Source organism: Lontra canadensis, unplaced genomic scaffold (assembly GCF_010015895.1).
Source record: "Lontra canadensis isolate GAN:19392208 unplaced genomic scaffold, GSC_riverotter_1.0 scaffold5, whole genome shotgun sequence".
Lineage (NCBI taxonomy): Eukaryota > Metazoa > Chordata > Mammalia > Carnivora > Mustelidae > Lontra > Lontra canadensis.
Genome location: NW_022630999.1, coordinates 24056431 through 24080928, shown reverse-complemented (window position 1 = coordinate 24080928; position 24498 = coordinate 24056431). Strand labels below are relative to the sequence as shown.

The window sequence follows — 24498 nt, the reverse complement described above, 5'->3', positions numbered from 1 at the left end:
CTCTGAATCAAAGGTTTAATGGTGTTCTGCAATTTTTAGATTAAATATACTTTACTAAGAGCCAACTGCTTAAAAGTTTGGAACGTAATATATAGTATATCGTAGAACTAACTTGCTGTTTCATCAGCCTATGAATCTGAATTAAGTCATCTCCTGGTTCTGTGGTATGAGCCACATACACAAAGATAGACTGATTGATCTGCTCAGTAAATCATGAGATGCAGAAAACAAAGTAAAACTCCAATACTCTATTAGAAAACACATGTGATCTCAGTAAGCTGACACGTGATCTCAGAAAGTGACAATGTTCCCCCAGAACTGCATATCAGCTAATAAACTTTGGTTTGAGCACCACCTAATGGCAGAGGATTTTTTTAAAAAATCCTACTTTGCTTTCTGAGGCTTGCTCACCTTTGTATTTTATATTCATTTAGAAAACGTTCTGCTCTTTATTGAACTGAAGAGTTCTAAGTGTTCAGTTTTCTCAATAAGATTAAAGCCCTTTCCATGCCTACCTTGGAATGATAAACTGCCTTTCATAATCGGAAAATGCCCCAGTGCAATGAATGTTCCAAAAAATTCTACTCCATCTTTAAATATTTAAATTCAGCCTCATAATTTAGTAATATGTTTTTAATTGAATCATTTTAATTATTTAAGTGTTCTCAAACTCTTCTGCACCGTGTATCTTTATAATAACTCGTCACAAAGAAAACAGCTTATCTTCCCGAAAACATGGTACTTACTAGAACTAAGTAATTTAACATATCTAAGTAGCTGCTAAAGCCAATTCTGAATGAATAACGATAGGCACACTTTTAAGCCATACATGTTCAGTTTTTTTTCAAGAGGTCCCTGCTTCAGCCTAAAGTTCGTTTCACTTTGTGATTCAACAAAGAGGCGAAGTATCTGGGACAGTAGAGAGCAAAGCCAATGTTTTAAAAAAAAAGTATTTATTATTTACACCACTGAAATAGTCCCGTTAGAACAATATACACCAAGTTGATTTGAAAGGGTCAGATTCCTTTCAAATACAAGAACTGTCTAAAGCAATACTGTCAAGACAAAACAGTGGTCACATTACATATCTGCAGGCGTAAGCATTGCAAATAATTTTTTTAATCTTATGGCTAAATATTTTCACTGAGACACAGTGTTTGCACTCAGACAAGATATAGGTGGAACAAAAGAAACACTCTTTGTTCATGCTTTCTAGGGCTGAACCAGTGAGATGTCCCCTTAAAAATGTATTGCCTTTAACTGCTTTTATGACAATGGTTTTAGGCAGAAGTGCTTCTACTTAGCCACCAAAAAGATAACTTTTGTTCCTTAGTTTTTATTCTTCAGTCTTATGTTTTCTATTTCTCATACTATGAGACACACTTGTATCACGGCTGACATTTTCCAGTTTTACTCAAAGAACACACACACACATATAGACCAAGCCGAGACAGCTCAAAATTTAGAGATGTAAATAGTGCACAATAAGAAGAGAAACTGTGTTGATGACAAAAGAATAAAAAATTCTTGGTGATTTTAAGCATACCAAACTAGATTCCTTACACACAAAATTTTTTTTTTTTGGTTTTAAAGGGAAAAGCAGTAGTTTCAAGATGGATTTGGTCTTGGATTTAGTCAGACAATAACACAAGGAGACAAAAACACAAGACATAACTTGTTTTCAAAGCCACAAAATGACATTGTTGAGTATACATTTTTGTCGACTTGTGTGTGTGTGTGTGTGTGTGTGTGTGTGTGTGGAGGGCGGTGGGGACTCAGTACTCAATGCTGGAGAAAATATTTTTTAAGAGTAACAGTATATTCATATAGGGGAAAAAAGGATTTTTTTAGCATATTGCTATGATCTTCAAAAAATATAAAATTAAATTTACAAAAAACTGGAAGACCAAGTATAAGCAGTCTGATATTCACTGCAGTGTCCAGCACTATCATAATGATTTCTAGCATAAAAGCAAGAAGTTCGTGATCTCAAGTATCCTCAATAACTGCTAGTACAGCTTGTAACTACTGTCCTTGCTTCTTTGACAGATACCTGCAAGAAACAAAGATGTCTTAGGGGTATCATGATACATTCACAATACAATCTAACTCTCCTCCCAAAAGCAGTGGTTCATTTTAATAATAAAACTTCTCCAGATGAGTAATAATGGTTAGTAATCGCTCATATCTGGTGATTGTTTTTATGTTCCAACCACTATTTTAAGTACGGGTATTAATTCATTCATCCCCACAACAGCTCAGTGAAGAGCTTTCTTCTAGAACTTATTCCTATTTTACAAGCACAAGTTCAACCAACCAGAAAGTGGCAGAGCTGAGATTCAAAACAAGGCTCTGGAAACTGCGCTCCCCTCCCTTTGTACTGCCTGACTTCCTAACGTGAAAGTGATCCATTAACAGTGTAATATCTGAAAAGAACCTCAAACTCATTTAAAGATCTTATTTTTCTTCAGTGAAGACTGTGGGAAACAGACACTAAAGGACTCTGATCAAGAGTGTAAAAATAAAAAGACGTTTATTTAATAAGCAAATAATTTTTCCTTCATATTATTTGATAGGAATCTAGCATTAAATTCAAATTTTTACATTTCTATTTCTCACATTTACAAATTACTATACTCAGTAGTACGGGGGATGGGGAATGAGGTCTTAAAATCAGAAGACCTGGACATGTTTTAATGGTGCAAAACTTGCTTATTTTGTGGCATTTATTAACTTCATGCCTTTGTTACATCATCAATAATTTGGAGATAAGGATAAAAATGCCTGCCTTACCTTCCTAATAGGATTATGAGAATCATCTAATAAGAAGCTATCTATCAGAGTGATCTAAAAAGCTAAATTGTTGTTATTTCATGAATAGTTTCTTTTGTTGCTGCATTAATGCAAGCAGATCTTTAAAAATCAAATTCCAAAAACTGACTTGCAGTATACTATAATCCTGTCCGCTTCCCCAGAGGTTTTCCCTGCTTCAGAATCTTGATGTTCATATGCGTGCTATATGTAAATGTGTGCATATGTTTGTGCTTAGAAAAAAGACTAGAAGACCACACATCAAGATGGTTATGGTGGTTCTCTTTAGAAAGGAAAATCATTAAGTAATTGTTTCAATACTGGATTACAGTTTTGTAATTTTTCTGCTATACAGAAAGGTTACCTGTAGAGTGATTTTAACAGGAAACTTTTTAGTGTGTTCTATCGGGACTTTATTTTATAGTATGAGAACAGAGGATTTTTTTAATGGCAGAGGATTTTTTTCTATACGATTCATAAAACAGTGACCTATCCAGTGTCACAAAATAACTTATAAGTAGCAACACAAATGTATACCAGTCTCAAATCTTCTCTCCTCTAAGTATTAAAGATCTTAAGAGATGCAGGTTTATGAACAAGGTAGAGATTAAGATGAAAGGGAAACAAACTTGGGAGAACAGTCACTGCATTAGAAAATAGTTTTAGAATTCACCCATCTTAAATAAAAGTTCAGAATTATGTGTATACCAGGGTCACCAGACAATGTTTTCATTCACTACTGTGAAAAGGAAATGAATAAGCATTTAGCACTTACCTTTCCCAGTATTTGTGATTTAGGTCCAAAAAGTCATCTAATTTTGCTATCTCCTTGAGGTACTGAGTTAACTTTAAAAGTTCTTTGTCTTTATCTCGATTTAGGTGCGCTTTCATAAAAGGCCTTATCTGTTAGAAAACAAACATTCAACACTTCACATTGCAATAAGGAAACTAACACAAATCTACACTATCCTCTCATTCAAATTCAGTTAACAAGATGAAAATATTACTAAGGATGTCAGTACTAAAAATGACTTCTGCACTATCTCAGTGTAATAAACTGAGAGTCCATGTACAATGTTTGCAGTGCCCAGTTAAGAGTCCTTCTACCTCATGTACCTTATTGTTATCTTTGCAGTCTGAACCTGACAACACCAACTTTATTCTAGCATTTGAGCCCTACATGGCTTCTTACTTTAGAAAACCGCTAGATTTTTTTCTCTTCTATCAACTCAGCTGCTTCTTTCTAAATAAATACCTTAATTTATGTCACCCAGTTTATAAAAAGTTAACCCAAATAGAAGCGTGATCCAACAGGGGAGTGAGATAAATTTTAACAATAATGATCTTCATTTCAGTATTTTTCTATAAAATTTTATATAGCTAATATATCATACGTTTATATAACACGTCCTCTCACATTTTATCACATTATCATTAAAGTCTCCATAAAAATATTTTTTTAATTATACAAGAGTTTTCCCATAAAAAGAAGTCTATTTTCCAAATTTTAAAGGCTGATATATTTTATGATTAAAAGTATTCATTTCAAAAGCATGAAAGTCAGGATGGTAGAGCAGAGAATTGTAATTAGTAGGGGATATTAATACCTTGACTTAGGTGGTAATTACATGTATTATCTTCATAATGATTTGTTAAATTATAGATTTTTTTTAAAGATTTTATTTATTTATTTGACACACAGAGAGAGATCATAAGTAGGCAGAGAGGCAGACAGAGAGAGAGATGGGCAAGAAGGCTCCCTGCCGAGCAGAGAGACCGATACAGGGCTCAATCCCAGGACTCTGGGATCACGACTTGAGCCAAAGGCAGAGGCTTTAACCCACTAAGCCACCCAGGTGCCCCTTAAATTATAAATTTTAAGCACTTTTCTTTATGTCACAGTTCAAATAGTTTTGCTTTTTCAGATATCAGCTCAAATATCTTTATAAAACTCAAGATAGCCTTCCAAAAGTTTTTAATTAATTTCAGATAAGATGATATTCTGGGATTTGCTTCAAAATATTAGAGAGGGAAGTAGGTAGCATACTGAGCAAACATAATCATCTATGAATTAATAAGTTGTTTAAGCTGAATGATGCATAGGTAGGAGCTCCTTGCATAATTCCTATACAGTTCTATTTATATTTGGATTTTTTCATTTTATAAAAATTATTTTTTTATAACCATGCTCCTAAAACACACATATAAGGACTGAATAAATCATACTTAGTAAGGTATTAATATATCCTTATTGTGATTTAGAGAAAATATAAACTGCCTATTAGTTATTAATTTTACACAGTAACAGTGAAAAACAGATGACATTTAATTCTGTCTCTGGTTGAGAACAATGAACCTAAAGAAGTCCATACCCTATCAAGAACAGGAAAGGTTTTAAGTATTTCTTATATACTTTTCTATTATTGGAAAAACACACCACTATTCTTCCACATGTTCTACTCCCATCAGAATAGCTTGGTGCCAGGGACCTCCACAGCTGTCAGTCAGCCAGGCTCCCATAATTTTAAGGGCACCAGAGTGAGTCTGTGCAGAAGCAAGCACTTGTAGGAGATCCTGCTTCCAAACAGGGAGAGTGGGCCGTGCTGTTTCACAGCAGCAGCAATGAATGTGGGAGATCAAGAGAAGGGCCTCTTGAAGAATCAGACCCTGCTCAAGTCCTGGGGCTGGAAGTAAAGAGGCATGATATCATGACTTGTGAAACGAGTTTCTATATAATCTTGGGTAATATTATAATATTTCAGAGTACTCCTTCATTCAAATAAAAACTGTGAAGACAACATGCTAACTTTTAAACTATTAAGATACAATGTACAATGTGATCCCTAGTTTACCAAGGCCCTGCTAAGTTACTTTTACTTTCTATATATTTGGTTGTAAGCACTATTAAACTGCAAAACTAAAATATTCCTATGACTCTTTTTTAACTTTAAAAGTTAAACTAGTTAGGTGGAAAAAAGTCTACTATTCACTTAACATTACTTGTTCTACCATAATCACTTACTACTGTATCATTCTTTAAAAACGATCTCACTAGCAGGGCAGAATATATATGACCACTCTAGTCTCATACCAAAGAAACATTTTTAGGAACTTAAGATAGTCTAGATTATCTGCATTCTCTTATGTCATCATTTCCTTATATAAATAAAAATGAAATTTTCAGGGTACTGATTTATCCACGACCAAAACTAAAGTTTTTTTAGTTCAGTACTGTACTCATAATTCACAATGCCTTCTATATTCTGTGTCAAACTTTAAGATTAGCAAGTTTATATCATTAGAAGTTTACTGTTCTAAAAATAAGCAGTCATCTTTAAGATCTCTGTGAAATCTCTTTTGAGACTTTGTTATGAAACCATAACAAAACACAGAATAGTTCTCAATTTTCAAAACTGTTTCTATGTCAATGTGGGCAAATCATTAATAACTACCTTGTTAAAAGAGGTTTTCAAAAAGAGACATGTGAGAGATTATCAGTGGAATGTTTAAAAATACCTCCCCTGAATTAAAATTTGGGGGGATTGTAGACATGTATTTTTAGAAATTCCTTCAATGACTCTATGGAATACCTAGTTAAAAAAAAAAAAATCCTGCTCTAAAGTAATATGAAAAACTAGACATTTATATCACCTCTACCTCCAGAGATAAGTAGGGCCTAAATGTGGGCTGGGAAAATAAAGTTTGTTCTAAACACATATGAAACTAATGACTGTATTTTTTTTTTTTTTTAAGATAAAGCTTTCCTCAAAAATCATTCTTGAAGATCATGACTTCATCTCTTTTCCTGAACAGGTATTAAACGTTAGTTTCATAGAGAATTTGGTTTCGAGCAATTGAAACTTTTCTCAAGAATTTATTCCTATACCTCACACCTGGTAAACTTCTCCCAAAGCCTCAAACAGAAACCATTTTTAGAGAGCAACATAATCACCAATCCACCTCAAGTTCTCTTCTTCCAAGTCAGCAGCTTTTATAATGGTGGCAATTCACTACCAAGATCAGCATTGTCTCTAATCTTTCCTCACACACTAAAGACCACGTCCAGAAATGTCAAGTTTCAAATGTTTATCTTACCAATTTTACGATGCTACCAGGATTAAATGTTACTTCATGCTAAGATCACCACTGGCCTTAGGAATCAAGTCACTTAAATTCTAACTCAGATTCTGTCACTAACCAGTTACATACATGATTTTGGGCAAGTTACAAATTTTCTGATCCTCAGATTGTTTATATAAAGTTAAGAAGGGAGACAAAGTGACTGAAATTCCTAGCTCTGGCATTTTATAACTCTAAGATATCTAACTGCCCTGTATGAATTTTCAAAAACCTTAGTTTCAGTTTAAAAAAGAAATAATAAACCCTTATGCCAGCTTTCCAGCTAACCAGAACATCAGAAATCCAAAGATTTGTATCCCTAATAAATTGCTGCTTTCACTTGAGATGCTGAGAGTCAATGTGAGTAAGCCTATATTGTTCCACAGAGGAAACTAAACAGAAAACACCTGGGTGAGTTGGCGAACCAAGAAGGTATCAATGTGGGAGAGAGAATGTTCAACTGTACATGAATTTTCTAAATATGTAAGCTTTCTTGCCTGTGACCATAATACTTCTGAAAATTTATGAAATTCAACAGCGCTCAAGTTCTAGTATAAACTCCAGATTACATAGGCATAGCAAGCAAAATTATGTCTTACCTTTAGTCCATTCTGTGGGTTCATTAGAAAATTTCTTCCTATGTCATCAAACATTATGGTGTTTTTTTTGCTGTAAAACTCCGAAAACTTCCCCCATATAACACCAAGAGGCTTTACCTTAGAACAAAAGTTTAGATTTAACTCAAATTTTATCAATAATTCATCCTTTCTTAAAAGCAGATATGCTTCAAAATGCCCAAACTACCTCAGAGCACTCCCTTCCTCCCATGGGACACTGACCACTCGCTGTGTGAACAGACCACAGCTGAGACGCAACACACTGGAAAGCACAATGCATCTTATAATGTTAACTTCTGAAAGGTCCGCTCACGTCTACCTAACTAAACCCACTACGAGACTTCCCATAATTTTAACATGAAGATTTGGGGTCAAAGGAGGAGTAATTATTTAAAATATAAGAATTTAAAGTACTTGTTTAATTGTCTGCTGAGCAGTCACATGACTTCCTAGGCTAATACATGCCCCTCAGAGCTTGAGTGTCACATGGGGGTGTGTTTTCAAAACTAGAAAACCTTTAATAACAAACAATGTGCCCGTTTCTATTAATACAGAACTTAATTATTTTGTAGAGGAAAACCGACTGTCTTAAATTCAGTGGCACAGGTGCACAATTTCCACAGGGCAACTGGTTAACTTCAAAAGCACTATAATTTGCAAATTATTACTTTTATTTCTGAGTTGTTAAAATGAGCCTTCAAAAAGATAACTCCTTACATATTCTTACCTGTTGGTACTTGCATAAAGTCTCTGTAAGACCACTCAAGAACAGTAGGAAGAGAAGACTAAGTGGCTAGGACCAGGGGGAGGAAGACTTTTCATTACATACTTTATTTTTATTTTTGAATCATATGAGTTTATTTTACACAATCAGAAAATTTTTTTTAATAAATTAATTTTTAGAAAGTATTTTTTGCTGAAGAGAAGAGTCTCTTTTATGGTAATATGAAGTTATATGAGAACAGTAATTATAGGAGACTAAATGGTAGTAAATAAATGGTTAAAAGGTTGTCATTTAAAAACGTTTCTCTTTTTCTTTCTAGAACTTATTTTAATATAGACACTTTTTTCTTAGTGTCCTAGCTACTGCAAAAAATGTTTTTTAAAATTATTTTATTACTCTAAAATATTTTTATTTGCCTTAGTTTTTACTCTTTGTTTACTACTGAAACAAACCCCCCAAATACTTCAAGATAAATATGGAACTGACACAGTAAACCAGAGTCTTCATTTTCTTAGCTAACAAAAGCTTCAAGAAATAGGACAAGAACTTTAGTTTATGACACCCAGGGTTAAAATCCTACATCCTCTTAAATAGTGCTGTCATTTTCTAATTATGTCAAGTGCCATTTGTTCCCTAAAATGTGGACTACTTTGTTCTCAATTAAAGAAATAATACTGCTGACTGTTAAAACAAAACAAAAAACTGAAAACACAGAAAAGCACACAGGAAAATTTTTAATTACCTATAATCCAGTCATTACCAAGGATTTATTTACCTCTGGTCTTTTCTTTCTTTTAAAGATTTTATTTATTTTAGAGAGAGATAGGGAGAGTGCAGGAGCAGGGAAATGGGTAGAGGGAGAGGAAGAGAGAGAATCTCAAGCAAACTCCATGCCTACCACACCCCTTGTGGGGCTGGAGCCCAGAACCCTGAGATCATGACCTGAGCCAAAACCAAGAGTCCAAGTTTAACTGACTGAGCCATCCAGGTGCCCCTCCTCCACTCTTTTTTATAAACATTAATAGCTTAGAATTCATAGATCTTTTGTTAAGGGGAAACCTGAATGGAATAAGGGTTAAAAACTACTTCTAGGGGCACCTGGGTGTCAGTAAGTGTGCCTTCGGCTCAGGTCATGATCCCAGGATCCTGCAACAGAGCCCCGCATTGGATTACTTGCTCAACGGGAAGCCTGCTTCTCCCTCTCCCACTACCCCTGATTGTGTGCCCTCTTTCGCTGTCTCTCTCTCTCTGTCAAATAAATAAAATCTTTACAAAACACAACAATTTCTAACAGTCTGCAAATATTGCTAAGTACTTCTTTATGAAGAATCATGAAAAAATTGTAATCACTAAATATTCTGTTACATCAAATGGCTTCATTCCATTTTATGGATGAACAAAAATTTTTATATCCAATTCCCTACTATTAGATATTGAGGACTTGTTCATTTTTTTCTTTAAGTATAATTATCATACAGTGTTATATCAGTTTCAAGTGTACAACATAGTGACTGGACAATTCTATACCTTACTCAGTGCTCACCATGGTAAGTATAGTCACCATCTGTCACCATACAACGTTATCACATTATTGACTACATACATACCTTATTCTGTACTTTTATCTCCATTATTTCATAACTGGAAATTTGTCTTTCTTCATACCCTTCATCTTTTTCATCCATCCCCTCACCTATCTGCTCTTCGGCGACCACCAGATTTATTTTTATTTTTCTAATTTTTCACTATTATAAACACGACTACATTTAACATTCCCCCAAAAAACAGTGACTATTACAACACCTTCGAGTAAGAACTCAATAACAGGACTGGTTACTTGATGAGTAAACAAAGTAAAGAACCCTCATCTTTTTAGCTCAACCCTTTTCTCTGATGGTTATTGTTGCTCTTCTCCAGGGTTACACATACATCACACCAAATTACATGCTTTCTGCTTTTACTTATCAGTTTTATATAGGGCAGGGTGAGTATGTTTTGGTTTGCTTCTAGTATCTTCCTTGATGGTATTTCAGTATTTTTTCTCGCCTATTCTGTTTTGAGCAACACTATGCTCCCATCATCAAGGGACAATTATCCATGATCATTCTTGACAGTCTTGCTCAAGATCCTTAATTCTATCATTAATATTCTAATCTATTAATCTTACATACATCTTCCCATATCCAACTCAACTGATACTTTACTATCCACTGATAGTTAACGGATACTTTACTAGTATCCAGATGTACTTCTCAACTTTATCTGTACTTAATTGCATCAACATAAATACAAAAAGTATACTAGAAGATAAACAAGTCTTTAAACAGAAGTAAAATGATTTCTTACATCTATTAATCCTCTCCTTGGAGTATGCACTGTTATCATAGCAGCACTGTCCAACATGAAGGTAATCTTATAATTTGCATTTGTGCTCACTCCCAGCTCCTATAAATCCAAATATCCATGTGGTTAAAATATAATATGAAAAATTCCAGGTTTTCTGAATATTCCAGCTATAATTTCCCATAATGCCAACTTCCTACCCAACTGGCCACCAAACCTTGCTCAACAACTACTAAGTTTTTTAGTTTTGTTTAAGCCAACAAATCATAGTCCAAAGAAAATAAACTAGAAATAGATTACATCCCATTATATATTTCAGAAGAACATCACTTCTTCATTACACACCAAAGCAAAAGAAGGGGGAAAAAAGGCATTATTGTCAAATGGGGGTAAAAAGGAATGGAGCTCTGCTGTACTTTTTCTTGAAAAAGACTTAATTACACAATACATTCCACCATTAATCAGACTTTAAACACACCTCTACTCCTGATAATGGCAATTGTTTATCTATTAAATGCCCTCCAATGAGAATGAGATTAATTCAACTTGAAACTTCAAAAAAGACATATGCAATTCCAAAACATTCTTAAATGGATTGTCTAACACTTACTTTCATTTTAGCTTCAATCCACTTCATATTTGTTGCGGCTAAAATATGAAGAATGATAATACGATACAAATGAAAAGCTTGAATTTCGTTTAAAAACTTTTTCTTCTGTATAAATAAGTTTTCTAAGCAAGATTAAAAGTTTAAATGCATCACAAATAATAATTCCTAATATATTTAGGATATAATTAAACTTTATTTAGGATAAAATATATTTATATATAATTCCTAATATATTTATGGTAATTTTAAGTCTTTATAAACTTACTTTTAGTGAACTAATGCAGAATAAATGTTAACTTTCATCTAAAAGATACAGGTAACCAATGTTCAAATGAATTTTGAATCTAGGAAATTTTTAAATCAAGACCTAAATTCCTGTTTAAAAACAGCCCTGACAGTATTCTCTACCAATACACATATATAGGGTGCCTGGATCTTCAATTTACTTCCACGTTGCCACGGCCACACAATGCACTGGCATATATATCAATATAAGCAGGTTAATGTTATGTGCCAAAAGTTGATGTTAAAGATCACTAGGTCCAGGGGCACCTGGGTGGCTCAGTGGGTTAAAGCTTCTGCCTTCGGCTCGGGTCATGATCCCAGGATCCTGGGATGGAGCCCTGCATCAGGCTCTCTGCTCAGCAGGGAGCCTGCTTCCCCCTCTCTATCTGCCTGCCTCTCTGCCTACTTGTGATCTCTCTCTCTCTGTCAAATAAATAGGTAAAATCTAAAAAAAAAAGAAAAAAAAATCACTAGGTCCAGTAAAAAATCAACATTTTGCCAGGCTCAGGAAACTTACTGAGTCTAGGAGCTTTTAACAATGAGAATGAGATAACTAAATTAATAAATTCTGCTACATACATATCTGCTCACTGTCAGACACCACTGAGTTTTGAGATCACTGATATTAAAATTCAACCTTCAGTTTAATATACCCTTCCGGTCCCAAGTTACTGGACTAAACTACATAGCTATTACCAAGTAAAATGTTTAAAAAGGGAAAAGGAGTTAAAATGTTTACAGCATGTGTATGTGTGTACCTATTTTTTTAAAGACGAGAGAGGTACCTGAGTTCTAAAAATAAGAATCTTTAGCACACAAACACAAACTGAAAAAATCATATTACACATGAAACTGGTCAGTTGAACTAAAATTTTAGAGACCAAATAAATAAATAATAAATAAATAAATAAAATTTTAGAGACTAATATATCTACGATGACAACAGTCATGAGCGAAAAACAATTTTTTAAATTCACTATTTTAGGTCTACAATTTCCAGATGAAAAACAAAAATATTCATAGCTAACTAAAAGGGTTTCCAATTAAGTAATTATTATATATCAGACATAGTACTAGTTGCTATACTGACACTTATTTTTAAAACTACCCTGTAATGCAAGTTTACTTATCTTCATTTCTAATGAGGAACTTACGGCTCAGAGATAATAACTGACCTGTCCAGTACCGCAAAGTAAGGACAAAGTCAGAATTAAAACTCAAAGTCAGAATTAAAACTTTAAAATTATTAAAATGTATTTAGCTCCAAAGTGAAGTGCCCCTTTTCAACATACTACCATAAGATATCATAATTTACACAAATAACTTATTTTAAATATAAGATTGTAAAAAATTTCCTAATTTCTAAGTCTACTTTAGTAATATTTAGAAGAAAACTTTTTTCTCAAATGTTATCTCAGGTATCAGCTGAAGAAAAATTTGTTCCCAAGAAGCTTTCCTCCCTTAAATTAAAAACCAGAAAACCGGTATTTAATCTAAATGGCTGTGAACTCATATTCATACTGAACAATGGAGATACTCTGATTAAAGGAAAAGTACAAAGGAAATTTAAAGACTGAAGTATTATCTTTGTGGTCACTCATCTAAAACCTACTACAATTAAATGTAGCATTTTTCATGATGAGATTTTATTTAATTCACAATCAGGATAGCTCTTTTCTGCTTTTGGTTTGCCAAGAAGCAACTTTAAATCTCTGTGGTAGGGAAGATATAAATTAATGCACTGTTTCCCTTCTCAATAAACTCTTGCCACAACAAAATGTCCACTAAACTAAACAGTGTGCTCAGCAATGTAGTAAATTTAGTTTCTGGAGCAAGCTCATGATCTTATCACAGACCTGTAAGTTCCTGGAATGGTCCACAGACCACAATTTGAGTAATACTGCTTTAGTCCATTTAATTTTCCTTAAGTTAATTCATATTCCTTTATTTCTGAAGAACATCACTGTGATTTTTTTTATACATCTTTCTCCAAGTGTTTTGAAACTAGAGTAATAAAGAAAGGATAAAGCAACAAAATCCTGAAGCATCAAAGATTCTACAGTAAAGATAAAAAAGAAAAGGTCCTAATCAAGGTGGGGTTTATGAAAATAAGATCATTTTTATTCTGACACCACAATCTACTCTTTCCCCATATTAATCTACTTCAGTGGTACTGGCAAATACATGTATAAGTTTATACTGTGATGCAACAAAGTCAAATATGTTTCATCAGCAATTTGCTGAGACAAATGAAAAATTTATCATATTTAACCACAAGTCATTTTAAGTCATATTTTACAAAGCAGAATAATTTATAGAACAAGTTTATTTGCATGGAAATCTAAACAAAAACTATAGCTTACACCAAATAACAATGTCATAATCCTCATATGCAGATGTTAGGAACTCGTGAAGATATGGCCGCATTAATTCTACTCCAGTCTCTGCACAAGACCTATGGTCTAAAAGAAAACCAGTCATAGATGATTGATTACTAGTTTGTTATCCTGGACAAGTACCTGATATATGAAAATTATGAAATGTAATATAAACATTCAAATGCAAACTACCTGAGACTGAATTGTATTGGTTGACAAACAGACATTTTTGAAAACATACAATTTAAAATCACTGTGATTCAATTTTAATTAATCAATTTTATTTATTTTGGAAAGAGCAATACCCAGAATTCAGGCTTATATAGTAAACTGCAAATTTAGTTTTCATATGGTCTATAAAATATAGACGTTATTTTGTGACATGAAAAACAAAAATCTTAAAGGATCTGAACATAATTAAAAGAAAAACTAGGGGAAAAATATAAACAATGATTTTTAAATAATCCTCAAAAAATTTAAATGTTAATCAACAGAGAATGATGTGGCTAAATTAAGATACATTCATAAACTAGAGTAGTGGTGACCAAAAAATATGTAACGTTAATTCATAATGAGGAATATTAAATGACTGAGATACTCAAAATATCATTAAGCAAAAGTAAAAAGGATATACATACAAACACACCTAGAAGATACACTTCAAAATATAAGAATAGTTATTTTGGGGGTTTGGGATTACAGATGACTTCAGGATCTTCTACAATGAATGATACACTTTTTATAATAACGTGTTAATATAAAATGTAAGATATTTTATATTGGAAGGAAAAAAACAAACAAAAGGAAAAAAGAGAATTGTTATGGGTAACAGAGGATGAAGCACAATTTTAGCTGACTTACCAAATAACGTATAATCAACATCTAGTACCAAAAGCTTTTTTCCTTCCCTGGGAGGATTCAAAATTTCCACTTTATACTCTTTTACTCTGCGAGAAATTTTCAGTAGGTTTTCTTCCCTAATGGAAAAATAAAATCAGGTTAAACATTCACTTTTTTATCACATTACAACCCATTTCCTTTTATAGTATAAAGCACTTACCTATTTTCTACTTCAACTACTTCATCTTCAATATCAAAGTCGTTTACAACATCATCATTGTCAGGAGGTGGACCTAAGACATCTTCCTATTAAGATGAAAAATAGTTTCGTTTTACTAGACTGTCTTCAACATAACAAATACATGCACAACATAAAAAGCAAATAAAAGATACAGTCTGAGTTCAAGAATCTTTCAAACACACACTATGAGAAAATTTCGTATTTTGTAATGCACTATACACATTTACTGGGCAGATTTACCATGTTAAATTTGACCATTTGCACTACTACTATGCTTATGGCTAACTATATACTAACAAGTTCCCTAGTATTTGTTTTCCACTGAGTTAATACCACATACACTGAAGTTTTTATTTTTCACTAATTGCCAAACTGACAATTTTACCACAATTAAAACCATGATACAACAATGTAATATAAATCATATCTTCAAAGGGACAAATGGTAACAAAAGTAAACATTTACCAAGCTCTCCTCACGAGTTCCCATCATCATGATTTTAGTATTTGGTTTCAGTTTGAGAGCTCCAAGCTTAACATCATTTTCTGCAGGTTTGCCTACAATACAAGCAAATGACTGTTTTCTCACTAAAGTTCAGGTGCTAGTTTCACTATCCCATTATACAAAACCCTGACATTAAAAGTTTTGGTACAGATTTCACAGCAGTTTTTTTTTTTTTTTCCTTAAATTAACAAACTTAATTTATACTGTGATGCAACAAAGTCAAATATGTTTCATCAGCAATTTGCTGAGACAAATGAAAAATTTAGTTTCACTAAATTCTGAATTAGCGATGCCTAACACACTAAAAAGTAGCAACTAATACAAGATTTGTTTTTTCCCCAACTCCATCTCAGAGGAACACCTTTATTCAACCAGCTAAACAAAATAAATTCATGTTTTATTTTGTTTTTCAAGATGAAGATGTTCTCCAGAAAGTCTTGAACACTGAGCACAAGATAAAACTAGAATTTATTGCTATCCAAGGTTCACCTTTCAGTGATATGACAAACACAAACACCATGAAAGTCCCTTTCAGACTGGATATGAACACTACTTATAATTTTTAAATCATCATTTTAAATCATCATTACTTTTGAAGCAAAAAAGATAATTTAGGGAGAGTACAAGAACTAAGCTGTAATGAAAAATCTGTGCTAGAACACCGATGTCAGAAATTACACTGTTTTACCTGAGACTTCTAGGGCCAAAGATTTAACCAGCAAACACCAACTGTCACAGGAATCAAAAGTAATCTTAATAGTGGTGGTATTTTCAAGTAATTTTTAATATTCTTACTTTTATCATAAAATAATTTTAGGAATATCCCTAACAAAGAAATCTCCAAGGGGAAAACTTAATAAAGAGAAAAAATAACTAACATAAAAATTCATAAATATATCAATGCAAAAAGTTTAAAAAGTGAGGAGAGAATTACCTTTAACTTTAAGTCCAAGTAACTTTTGGCGTTCTGGTAGCACTCCTGTAAGGGTCTTCAGAAACTGTTTGAGATCTAGCACGGTATCATCTTCTGAAAGTGTGGTCACTGAATATTCCTGTCCACCCCATTTTACGATGATAGGGAGGGCCATCCTTGAAACATATGATCAAGCAGCTTTCACTAAGAAAAAGACACCTAAAAAGAAAGGGACACAGAAGTAATTAAGTTAAAATAGATATAGCAAAGCTGTAGCCAAACTTGTAACTAAGTTTTAGGAGCAATGCAGTTTGAGTCCCACTTTACAATTTGATGGTGGAAAAATAATATTTTCTCCTTACAGAAATGCTACCAGAACACCAGAAGTACTTAGGGCTCAAAGTTAAAATTACTCTACCCTCCCAATTTTTGGCTTAAAGTTACTACTTCTGAAGATCTGTACAATTCTCCCTGTTCGACTGTTAAGCTGCAATGATCACCTACCTATCCCTCCCTCTCTGTTTGACCAGGTTTATGCTATGATGGAACTTTCATACTCATTTAACACTTGAGAAGTGGCACAGTGAGTTGTTAAAACTCTAGAGCCAGAGTACCTAGGTTCAGATCCCATCTACCCCACTTATTAGGTATTTGACTTTGGGAAGTCGTCTAGGTTTCCTTAACTGTACACTAAAGATAAGAATACTATCTACTTTGGAGTTCTTACGAGAATTAAATTAGCTAATATTTATAAGTCACACAGACCTGGCACATAGTAAGCACTACATAAATAAGTACTGGCCAGATACATTTTCTTAACAACTTGAGCAGAAGTGTTCCAGGCACTGTGCTAAATGAAAAGTACAGCCATTGCGTGTTTCATATTTAACAAACTGGACAGTTTTAATGCAATGTCATTTAACAAGGTTGATAAGAATTGTCCCTCATTTATAATTAAGGAAATGGGACTTCAGAGAGGTTAAGTAATCTGCTCATGGGCACAGAGCTGGTAACAGAACAGGTCTTCTGACTAAATCTCATGTTTCTTCCCCTACATCACAACTGCTTCTCTTAAATTGGGACCTACAGGAGGCAAGGTGTCAAAGATCAGTAAATGCAAAACCCACAGGCACAGATACAAGCACAGATAGGTCAAGTACTGGGTGTTATACTCATCAACAATAGCATGTAGGTCTCTTCTTCCTTGAAACTTTCTATCAATTTTCCTAAATCCATCCCCCCACCTCCAGTTCAGGGAACTGAATTTCCTAATCTCCATTTCCAAATGTTATTGCTTGTTCAATGAAATATTTGATTGCACTCTCCTTGGATTATGACCAGCTGCAGGAAGGCAAATTGTGAATCATAATATGCAAAAGTAACTTAGAAACTTAAGACGTCTTCAACATGTCCACTGGAAGAGAACACCAGAAAAATCACTTATACTTATGCTGTTATGTTTTATCTGCTCTACTGAAATTTACATAAAGAGTTAATTTAGGGCAATGTATTCTGTTAGAGATAACTTTCCCTAACAAATGAGCTAAAAAAGCCTTTTGAGCCAAACTAAAATATGGTTTAAATATTACTTCTCTGTGAAAGTGGAAATAAAAATGAAAATCTGTAAGAACTGAGAGTGCAAACAGCACTTACACAGTTTATGGGGTGGGGGGGGGCGTGGAGTTTGGAGATCACTTGAGCTCCAGATGAGCCTGGACAAGTCATTTCACCTCTAGACCAGTATTCTTAAAGTGTGGCCTCAGATCAATCAACAGCATGACCCTACACAGTAACTTGTTAAAATTACAGTTGGGGTTGGAGAGAAAGGACCTAGCAATTTGTGTTTTAACAATCCCTGCCCCAGCCTCCCCCTCACCCACATCTCGAGACATACTAAAAGTTTGAGAGCCAGTGCTCTAGACTTCAATTTTCTCAGCAAAAAAAGAAAATATGCCAGATGGCGTGGGCTCTGCATGCTTAGTAAAGTAGTATACAAATGTTATACATTGTACACCTACACCGCTAGTGGGAATTCCAAGTTGGCAACTGCCCTACAGGACCAAGCATAAAAAAACAAACCCCACCAAAATTTTAAATGCAGAGTTCTTAGAACTGCTTTTGAACCTCATTTCAGATCATTCACAACAAAACATACACAGCAAATCCCTGAGTCCTTTTATGTTTTTACATTTAACCTTCTTTCTCACACAATTCGAATATTTTGTATCATTCTAGACCCTATCAGATTTATAAACCGAAAACTGATTGGGGGGTGGGAGTGGCTGGCAATTAAACCCACACAAGTAAGGATCTCATCTTTACGGTGAACCTCGAGTCAAGAGCAGCTGCTTAGATTAGTTCTTCTGTCTGCCATACTGTACTGACTTGCCTAGTCCATTCCAAAACCCCTACCTCGAAATGAGGCGATTGATATTTACTTAACAAGAAGAGTGGTTAACGCGTGAGGTAACACCCGTGACAGCACTTCGCAAACTCTAAAGACGAATGGTGGCAGTGACGGAATACCGACAACAGGCTAAACAACGTATCTCACTTGGTTTTCGCAATCCTCATCTCATGACTGCTGTCCGCATTAGACATATTAGAAAACTGAGAAAGAAAACAACTTGTCCCAGACCACACGACTTAAACGTACAGCAAAGGCGAAAATTTGAAACTAACAGCATTAAAAGTTAACAGCTGGGGAACTGAGAGGTTAACTTTCCAACAAGCCTACAGCACACCAGCAGCCAACCGCGAGGCAGCGCAGAGACGACAGCTATGGGAAGTGAATGGTCTCGGACAGCATACAAGCATGGGAGAGGCTCAAAACCCCCGAGGCCGGATGCCTTCAACAGGGAGGGTGAGGACGACGGATGCACTAAACCCCAGAGGAGGGAGGAATGAAGTTAGGGGACGCAAAACCCACTGGGGATCGAGAAGCCCACGACAGAAGCGAGAAGGCCGGATGGGCGGGCGGAGGCCCCTGCGACGAGCTGGCCGGGGTGGGAGGCCTGGGCCGCAGACTGGGTCGGACGCGGCCCAGGGCGCCCAGGAGCAGCCTCCAGCCCGCCGCGGCCCGCCGCAGTGGTGGCCGCGTCGCGCGAACAGCGGTACTGCGCTGCGGTCCCCCGGCCCCAACGGCCTCTCCATGGGCAGCGCCCCGGGGTGTCCTGCGTCCCCTCACCTGGAGCGCAGCGGAACCGGCAGCAGTGGACGCAGGAACCGGCTGCAGCGGAACCGAGGGCGACCGGAAGTGAAAAACGGGGCCCGGAACCGGCTAACGAACCGGAAGTTCAGGTTGGAAACGGAAACGCGCTGGAGACCGCGCGGCTCTTTCCCGCGTTGGTCTTTGGAGGGGGCAATCCTAGATAGCCGCTGCCAGGGATCCCCTCACCGGGCGAGGCAGCCGGGCCTTTCCGAGACTTTAACCACTGTGCAGATAGCTAGGGCCCCGGCCGGCTGCCGGACCTCCCCTGTTTTGCGCATGCGCCCGGTAAGGGGGGCCGAGCTGGGCGGGTGCTTCAGGTGTATGACGTCTCTGGTATTGTTTCGCCGAAGTCGGAGGTGTGTCGGTGGCGTTACCCTGGCTTCTCAGGTGTGCTGAGACCTTCGTAGGACTCGTGTGGCTTTGTCCTGTTCCGGATGAGGGCTGAAAGGTGAATTTTAAGACTGAAGACTTCACACACACACACACACACACACACACACACACACACCACCGCCACCCGCCCCCCCCGCCCTCGCGCGCCGGCATCAGGGGCCTCCAACATTAGTAATTTTAGGAGCTTAAACTTCTACCCATTTTACCCAAAGCAACGGTAAACTGAGGACCTGCAGGAAAGGGAAGGGGCTCAGAAAACCAAAGACGCAAATCTCAGTATGGCAGCTGCCTTCGAGATCACTAAAGTATTGTATCGAATTTTATCTCCACTCGTCCATCCCCGCCCCACCTCTGAATTTGAGGAAGCCAATTACAAATCCTGACGAAAGAATTGTAGACTTTAGTGGAAATTCCGAGCGGTCCCTATCTGATTCGTACAGCGAGCTTTCAACGTGTATCACTTTGCCTTTAGGCAGAAGAAGAAAAAAATCATTGCAGCTAGATTGCTCTGTATGGCACCAGACAAGACTTAGATTTTGAAAAGGAAGGGAAAATGCGAACATAGTATTGGCTTCAGATATGCACCAGTCTTTGAGTTATGTATATTTTTCCTTCTCCTGACAGTGATGTAACTGATTCATGTTTCCCTTTTGGCTGTGATGGAAAGGAAGCAAAGAGCCAAGTTTTGTGTCTTAACAGTTTTTTAGTTAAGACAAACACTATTTTATGTTCTCCTTACCTCTGTCTTTTGGTAACTTTTATTGCATGAGTAGTGCATGAGAAGCTGCTCATTTTTTAAATTGAAACATCTTCAGTGAAAAAAAAGCACCTTCTCCTTAAAAGGGGGGAGGGGCTAATGCCTGGGTGGTTCAGTTGATTAAGCATCCCAATCTTGATTTCAGTTTAGGTCATGATCTCAGGGTGGTGAGATAGAGCCCCCCACCCCACCCAACCCTCTTGGCTCTATGCTGGTCTTGGAGCATGCTTAAGATTCTATCCTTCCTCTCCTCCTCCACCCTGGCTCCCAAGTAACCCACACACATACAGACACACACACACACACACACACACTCTCTCACAAAAAAAAAAAAAAAAGAAAAACCCCAAATTAAAAGAATTTGTAGAAAAATCACACATTAACAGTCCAGTCAAAGAGATTGTCAAAAAACAAGGGGCTGAACTCCAGAATGAATTGTAGTTTTCTTTCAACCCAGTCTGTTCCTTGTTCATGTGCTAACCAGCTGCTTGGCCACATTATATTTTTTAATGTTACTAGAGAACCTTGTTTTTGTTAATCATAAATGTCAACTAAGACCATTTAAATTTTAAATCTAAGCAAAAGGATGCATAAAAAATTCTTTTTAATGATAAAATAGCCATTGTGCAAAGAATCTGATAAGTTTGATGTTACTCAAGTGTAGATAATTTAATGATTGCAAGTGTTGAACAATGATATCTAATGGTAGCAGCCTATTTTGGACAAATCATCCATTTAACAGATGATTTGTCCCTATCTCTGTTTTTCCAAGTCCATTTCTACTTATCTAAACATTCATGAAATAAAAAATTATCTTAAGAACTAAAGGAGCTGGAAAATTATGAAGAAAGAAAACATATTGGTGCAGATGGGGAGAAAGGGGAGTCCTCTTACACTGTTGGTGGGAATGCAAGCTGGTACAGCCACTGTGGAAAACAGTATGGAGGTTCCTCAAGAAGTTAAAAATACAGCTACCCTATCACCCATTCTACTACTAGGTATTTACCCTAAAGATAAAATGTAATGATCCAAAGGGGCATGTGCACCCCAATGTTTATAGCAGCAATGTCCACAATAGCCAAACTATGCAAAGATCCAGATGTCCATCGACAGATGAATGGATAAAGAAGATGTGTTACATACACACACACACACACACACACACACACACACACACACATGCACAAAATGAAATATTATTCAGCCATCAGAAAGGATAAATACTTAAAATTTACATTGTTGTGGATGGAACTGAAGGGTATTATGCTGAGGGAAATAAGTCAATCAGAGAAAGACAATTACATGGTTTCACTCGTATGTGGAATATAAGAAACAGCACAGAGGATCATAGGGGAAAGGAGGGGAAAATGGGAAGTCATCAGAGAGGGAGACAAACCACAGAGACTTAACTATAGGAAACAAACTGAGGGCTGCTGGAGTGGAGGTGGGTAGGGGCGTTGGGTAATTGGGTGATGGGCATTAAGGAGGGCATGTGATGTGATGAGCACAGGGTGTTATATGCAACTGATGAATTACTGAACTCTACATCTGAAACTAGTGCTGTACTATATGTTGGCTAGTTGAATTAAAAAAAAAAAGGAGCTGGACTCCTGGTAACTAGTAAAAAATACAAAATGAACTTTAAAAAAAGGTGCTCAGAGCAACTCACGAGTGTCATTAGGAAGAGAATAATTAAATTTCTGCCTCCTGTTGCTCAGTAGATCTTTCCTTCTAATGTGTGGAGAGTAATATACTTGTGCCACACTCGTAATTCTTTGCAGCAACTAAAGATGCCTAGGAATTCTTCCCTAGGTTTCAGTAAGTTGTTAGGTCTAAGAGACTAGAGGAAATATGGAACTGATTTCATAAAACCAGATGATAAACTGCTGACATCACTTTGATCATGTTTGGATTAGAAGGCTAAAGGACTTTTCCTGCACCCAAGCCAGAAATCCTCCACCACCTTACTTTTATCCCCACGTTCCCCTAACCCATTTACTTCCTTACCCTTTTCTCAGGCTATTTTCACTCTCCTCCCTATTAAAAAACTATCCTTCCTTCCTCCTTCCCTTTCTTCTCTCTCTCTCTTTTTTCTTTTTCTTCCTTCCTTCCTTCCTTTCTTATTTAGTTACTATAGCACTTTGTTTCTCCTGAAACCTGTTCCCTTGCCTTTTCTCTGACTGCAGTCAGTGTGTTGAAAATGATTAGAATCTGCCCCGTAGGGCACGCTCTACAGGCTCTTAATTCAGCCTGGCAAGTTTACTATCTTTCTCTATTTAGCTTGCTTTCCCAAATGACAACTTAAAACCACAACTCTCTTTAAACCTCAGATCTTTCAGTTTACATCCTTGTTCTTGGCAGATGACCTTGTCTTATATTTTTGATAAGAAAATAGAAGGTCTCTGGGCACCTGGGTGGCTCAGTCAGTTAAATATCTGACTCTTGATTTCGGTTTGGGTCATGATCTCAGGGTCATGGGATTGAGCCCCATGTCAAACTCTGCACTCAGCAGGGAGTCTGCTTGAGGTTCTCTCCTTCTCCCTCTTCCCCTCCCCGCTCAAAAAAAAAAAAAAAAAAAGAGAGAGAGAGAGAGAGAGAGAAAGAAAATAGAAGATCTCAAAGAGGAATTGCCTTAACTTCAGACTCTGAATCTATGAACTAAGTTACATCCTGCACCTGTCTTTGCTTATTTTGCTTCTGTTTTTATATGGCAATTTCCTTCTACCTGAAGCCAGCCCTTATACTTGTGCTCTGGCTCCTTACTTGTCAGCCTGCTTTAAATCTAGTATCCTTTCTGGCACCTGTATTTTTAATCTTTCTCTCTACTGGTTCATTTCCATCAATGATAAGCATGTGATGGTATCTTGCCGTCAAGATATCTTTCCTTTCACAGTTGGACATTTCAAAACATTGTTTACATTTGTCTAAACTTGACACAATCTGTAATTCCATATTTATTTCAGAAGATTATTTTTAGTGGCAGTCTCTCACTGTACTGTAAGCTTTGTGAGGTACCAGACCATGTCTGATTAATTCACCATTATATTCCCAGAGTCTAGCATGATGTGGGTTAAAGCAATGGATGAATATTCATGAATAGAATGTCAAGTAATGAGAGCTTGTTATATATGATGCATATAATAATGCATATCCATGAATGATTATAATATGTATATGGCTCCTGATGCACAGGAAAGTTCTGAAATATACACCAAAATATTAACAGCTCATGGCACCATAGGATACATTCAGTATTCATTAGTGAGTGAATTGAAATTATCTCTTGATGGCATCAGAGCAAGTGTTTTTTCATCTTGTTAATGTTTTTCTATATTTGGATTTTTTACAATAATTTTGCATTCTTTTTCTTTTTAATATAAAAAAACTCATGAAGGCATTTTTTAAAAAAATTCAAATAATACAGATATATCCTTAACACATAATTTTTATGCCTATCCTTGCAAATCTTTTTTATACTTTAGATGTATATATATTTGTATATACAGTTTGTATATACTTTAAAAAAATAATTATAGATTTTATAGGAGGTTGCAAAGAGAGAGATCATGTGCACCCTTCACCGTTTTTTTTTTCTGATTATTATGTCTCTCATAGACTTAGTGTCAAAACTTGGACATTGGTATATTAGTATATGCATATAATTCTATATCATATGTTATCAGACATAGATTCACAAAGCCACTACAATCAACATACAGAACTCTTTCATCACTACAAAGATACCCTTGTGC

The 24498-nt window shown here is 35.9% G+C and overlaps 2 protein-coding genes across 2 annotated transcripts in view; one reads left to right on the top strand and one right to left on the bottom strand.

The window, feature by feature from the left end:
* Positions 1-932: 932 nt before the first annotated feature.
* On the bottom strand, positions 933-19677 carry UBLCP1 (ubiquitin like domain containing CTD phosphatase 1). Its single transcript, XM_032851688.1, has 11 exons — positions 19573-19677; positions 16407-16604; positions 15434-15525; positions 14948-15033; positions 14749-14864; positions 13873-13971; positions 11225-11262; positions 10618-10716; positions 7530-7646; positions 3587-3714; positions 933-2053 (listed from the first exon to the last, which is right to left on the bottom strand). Exons 2-11 carry the CDS (start codon positions 16558-16560, stop codon positions 2026-2028), a joined length of 957 nt encoding a protein of 318 aa, XP_032707579.1. The 5' UTR covers positions 16561-16604; positions 19573-19677; the 3' UTR covers positions 933-2025.
* LOC116864424 overlaps positions 18891-24498 on the top strand; it is a 26988-nt gene continuing 21380 nt past the window's right edge. The window contains exons 1-2 of the mRNA XM_032851988.1: positions 18891-18930; positions 19070-19881. Coding sequence (XP_032707879.1) covers positions 18891-18930; positions 19070-19881 — 852 coding nt within the window. The remainder of the gene's footprint in view (positions 18931-19069; positions 19882-24498) is intronic.

Bases quoted from the DNA above. Each gene is read 5' to 3' on its own strand.
- UBLCP1 (XM_032851688.1), bottom strand. From the start codon at position 16,560: ATGGCCCTCCCTATCATCGTAAAATGGGGTGGACAGGAATATTCAGTG. The intron at 13,972-14,748 runs GTAAGTCAGCTA...GTTTTCTTTTAG, and splicing joins TGTTGATTATACGTTATTTG to ACCATAGGTCTTGTGCAGAG. The intron at 3,715-7,529 runs GTAAGACATAAT...GTTTTCTAACAG, and splicing joins ACCCACAGAATGGACTAAAG to ATAAGGCCTTTTATGAAAGC.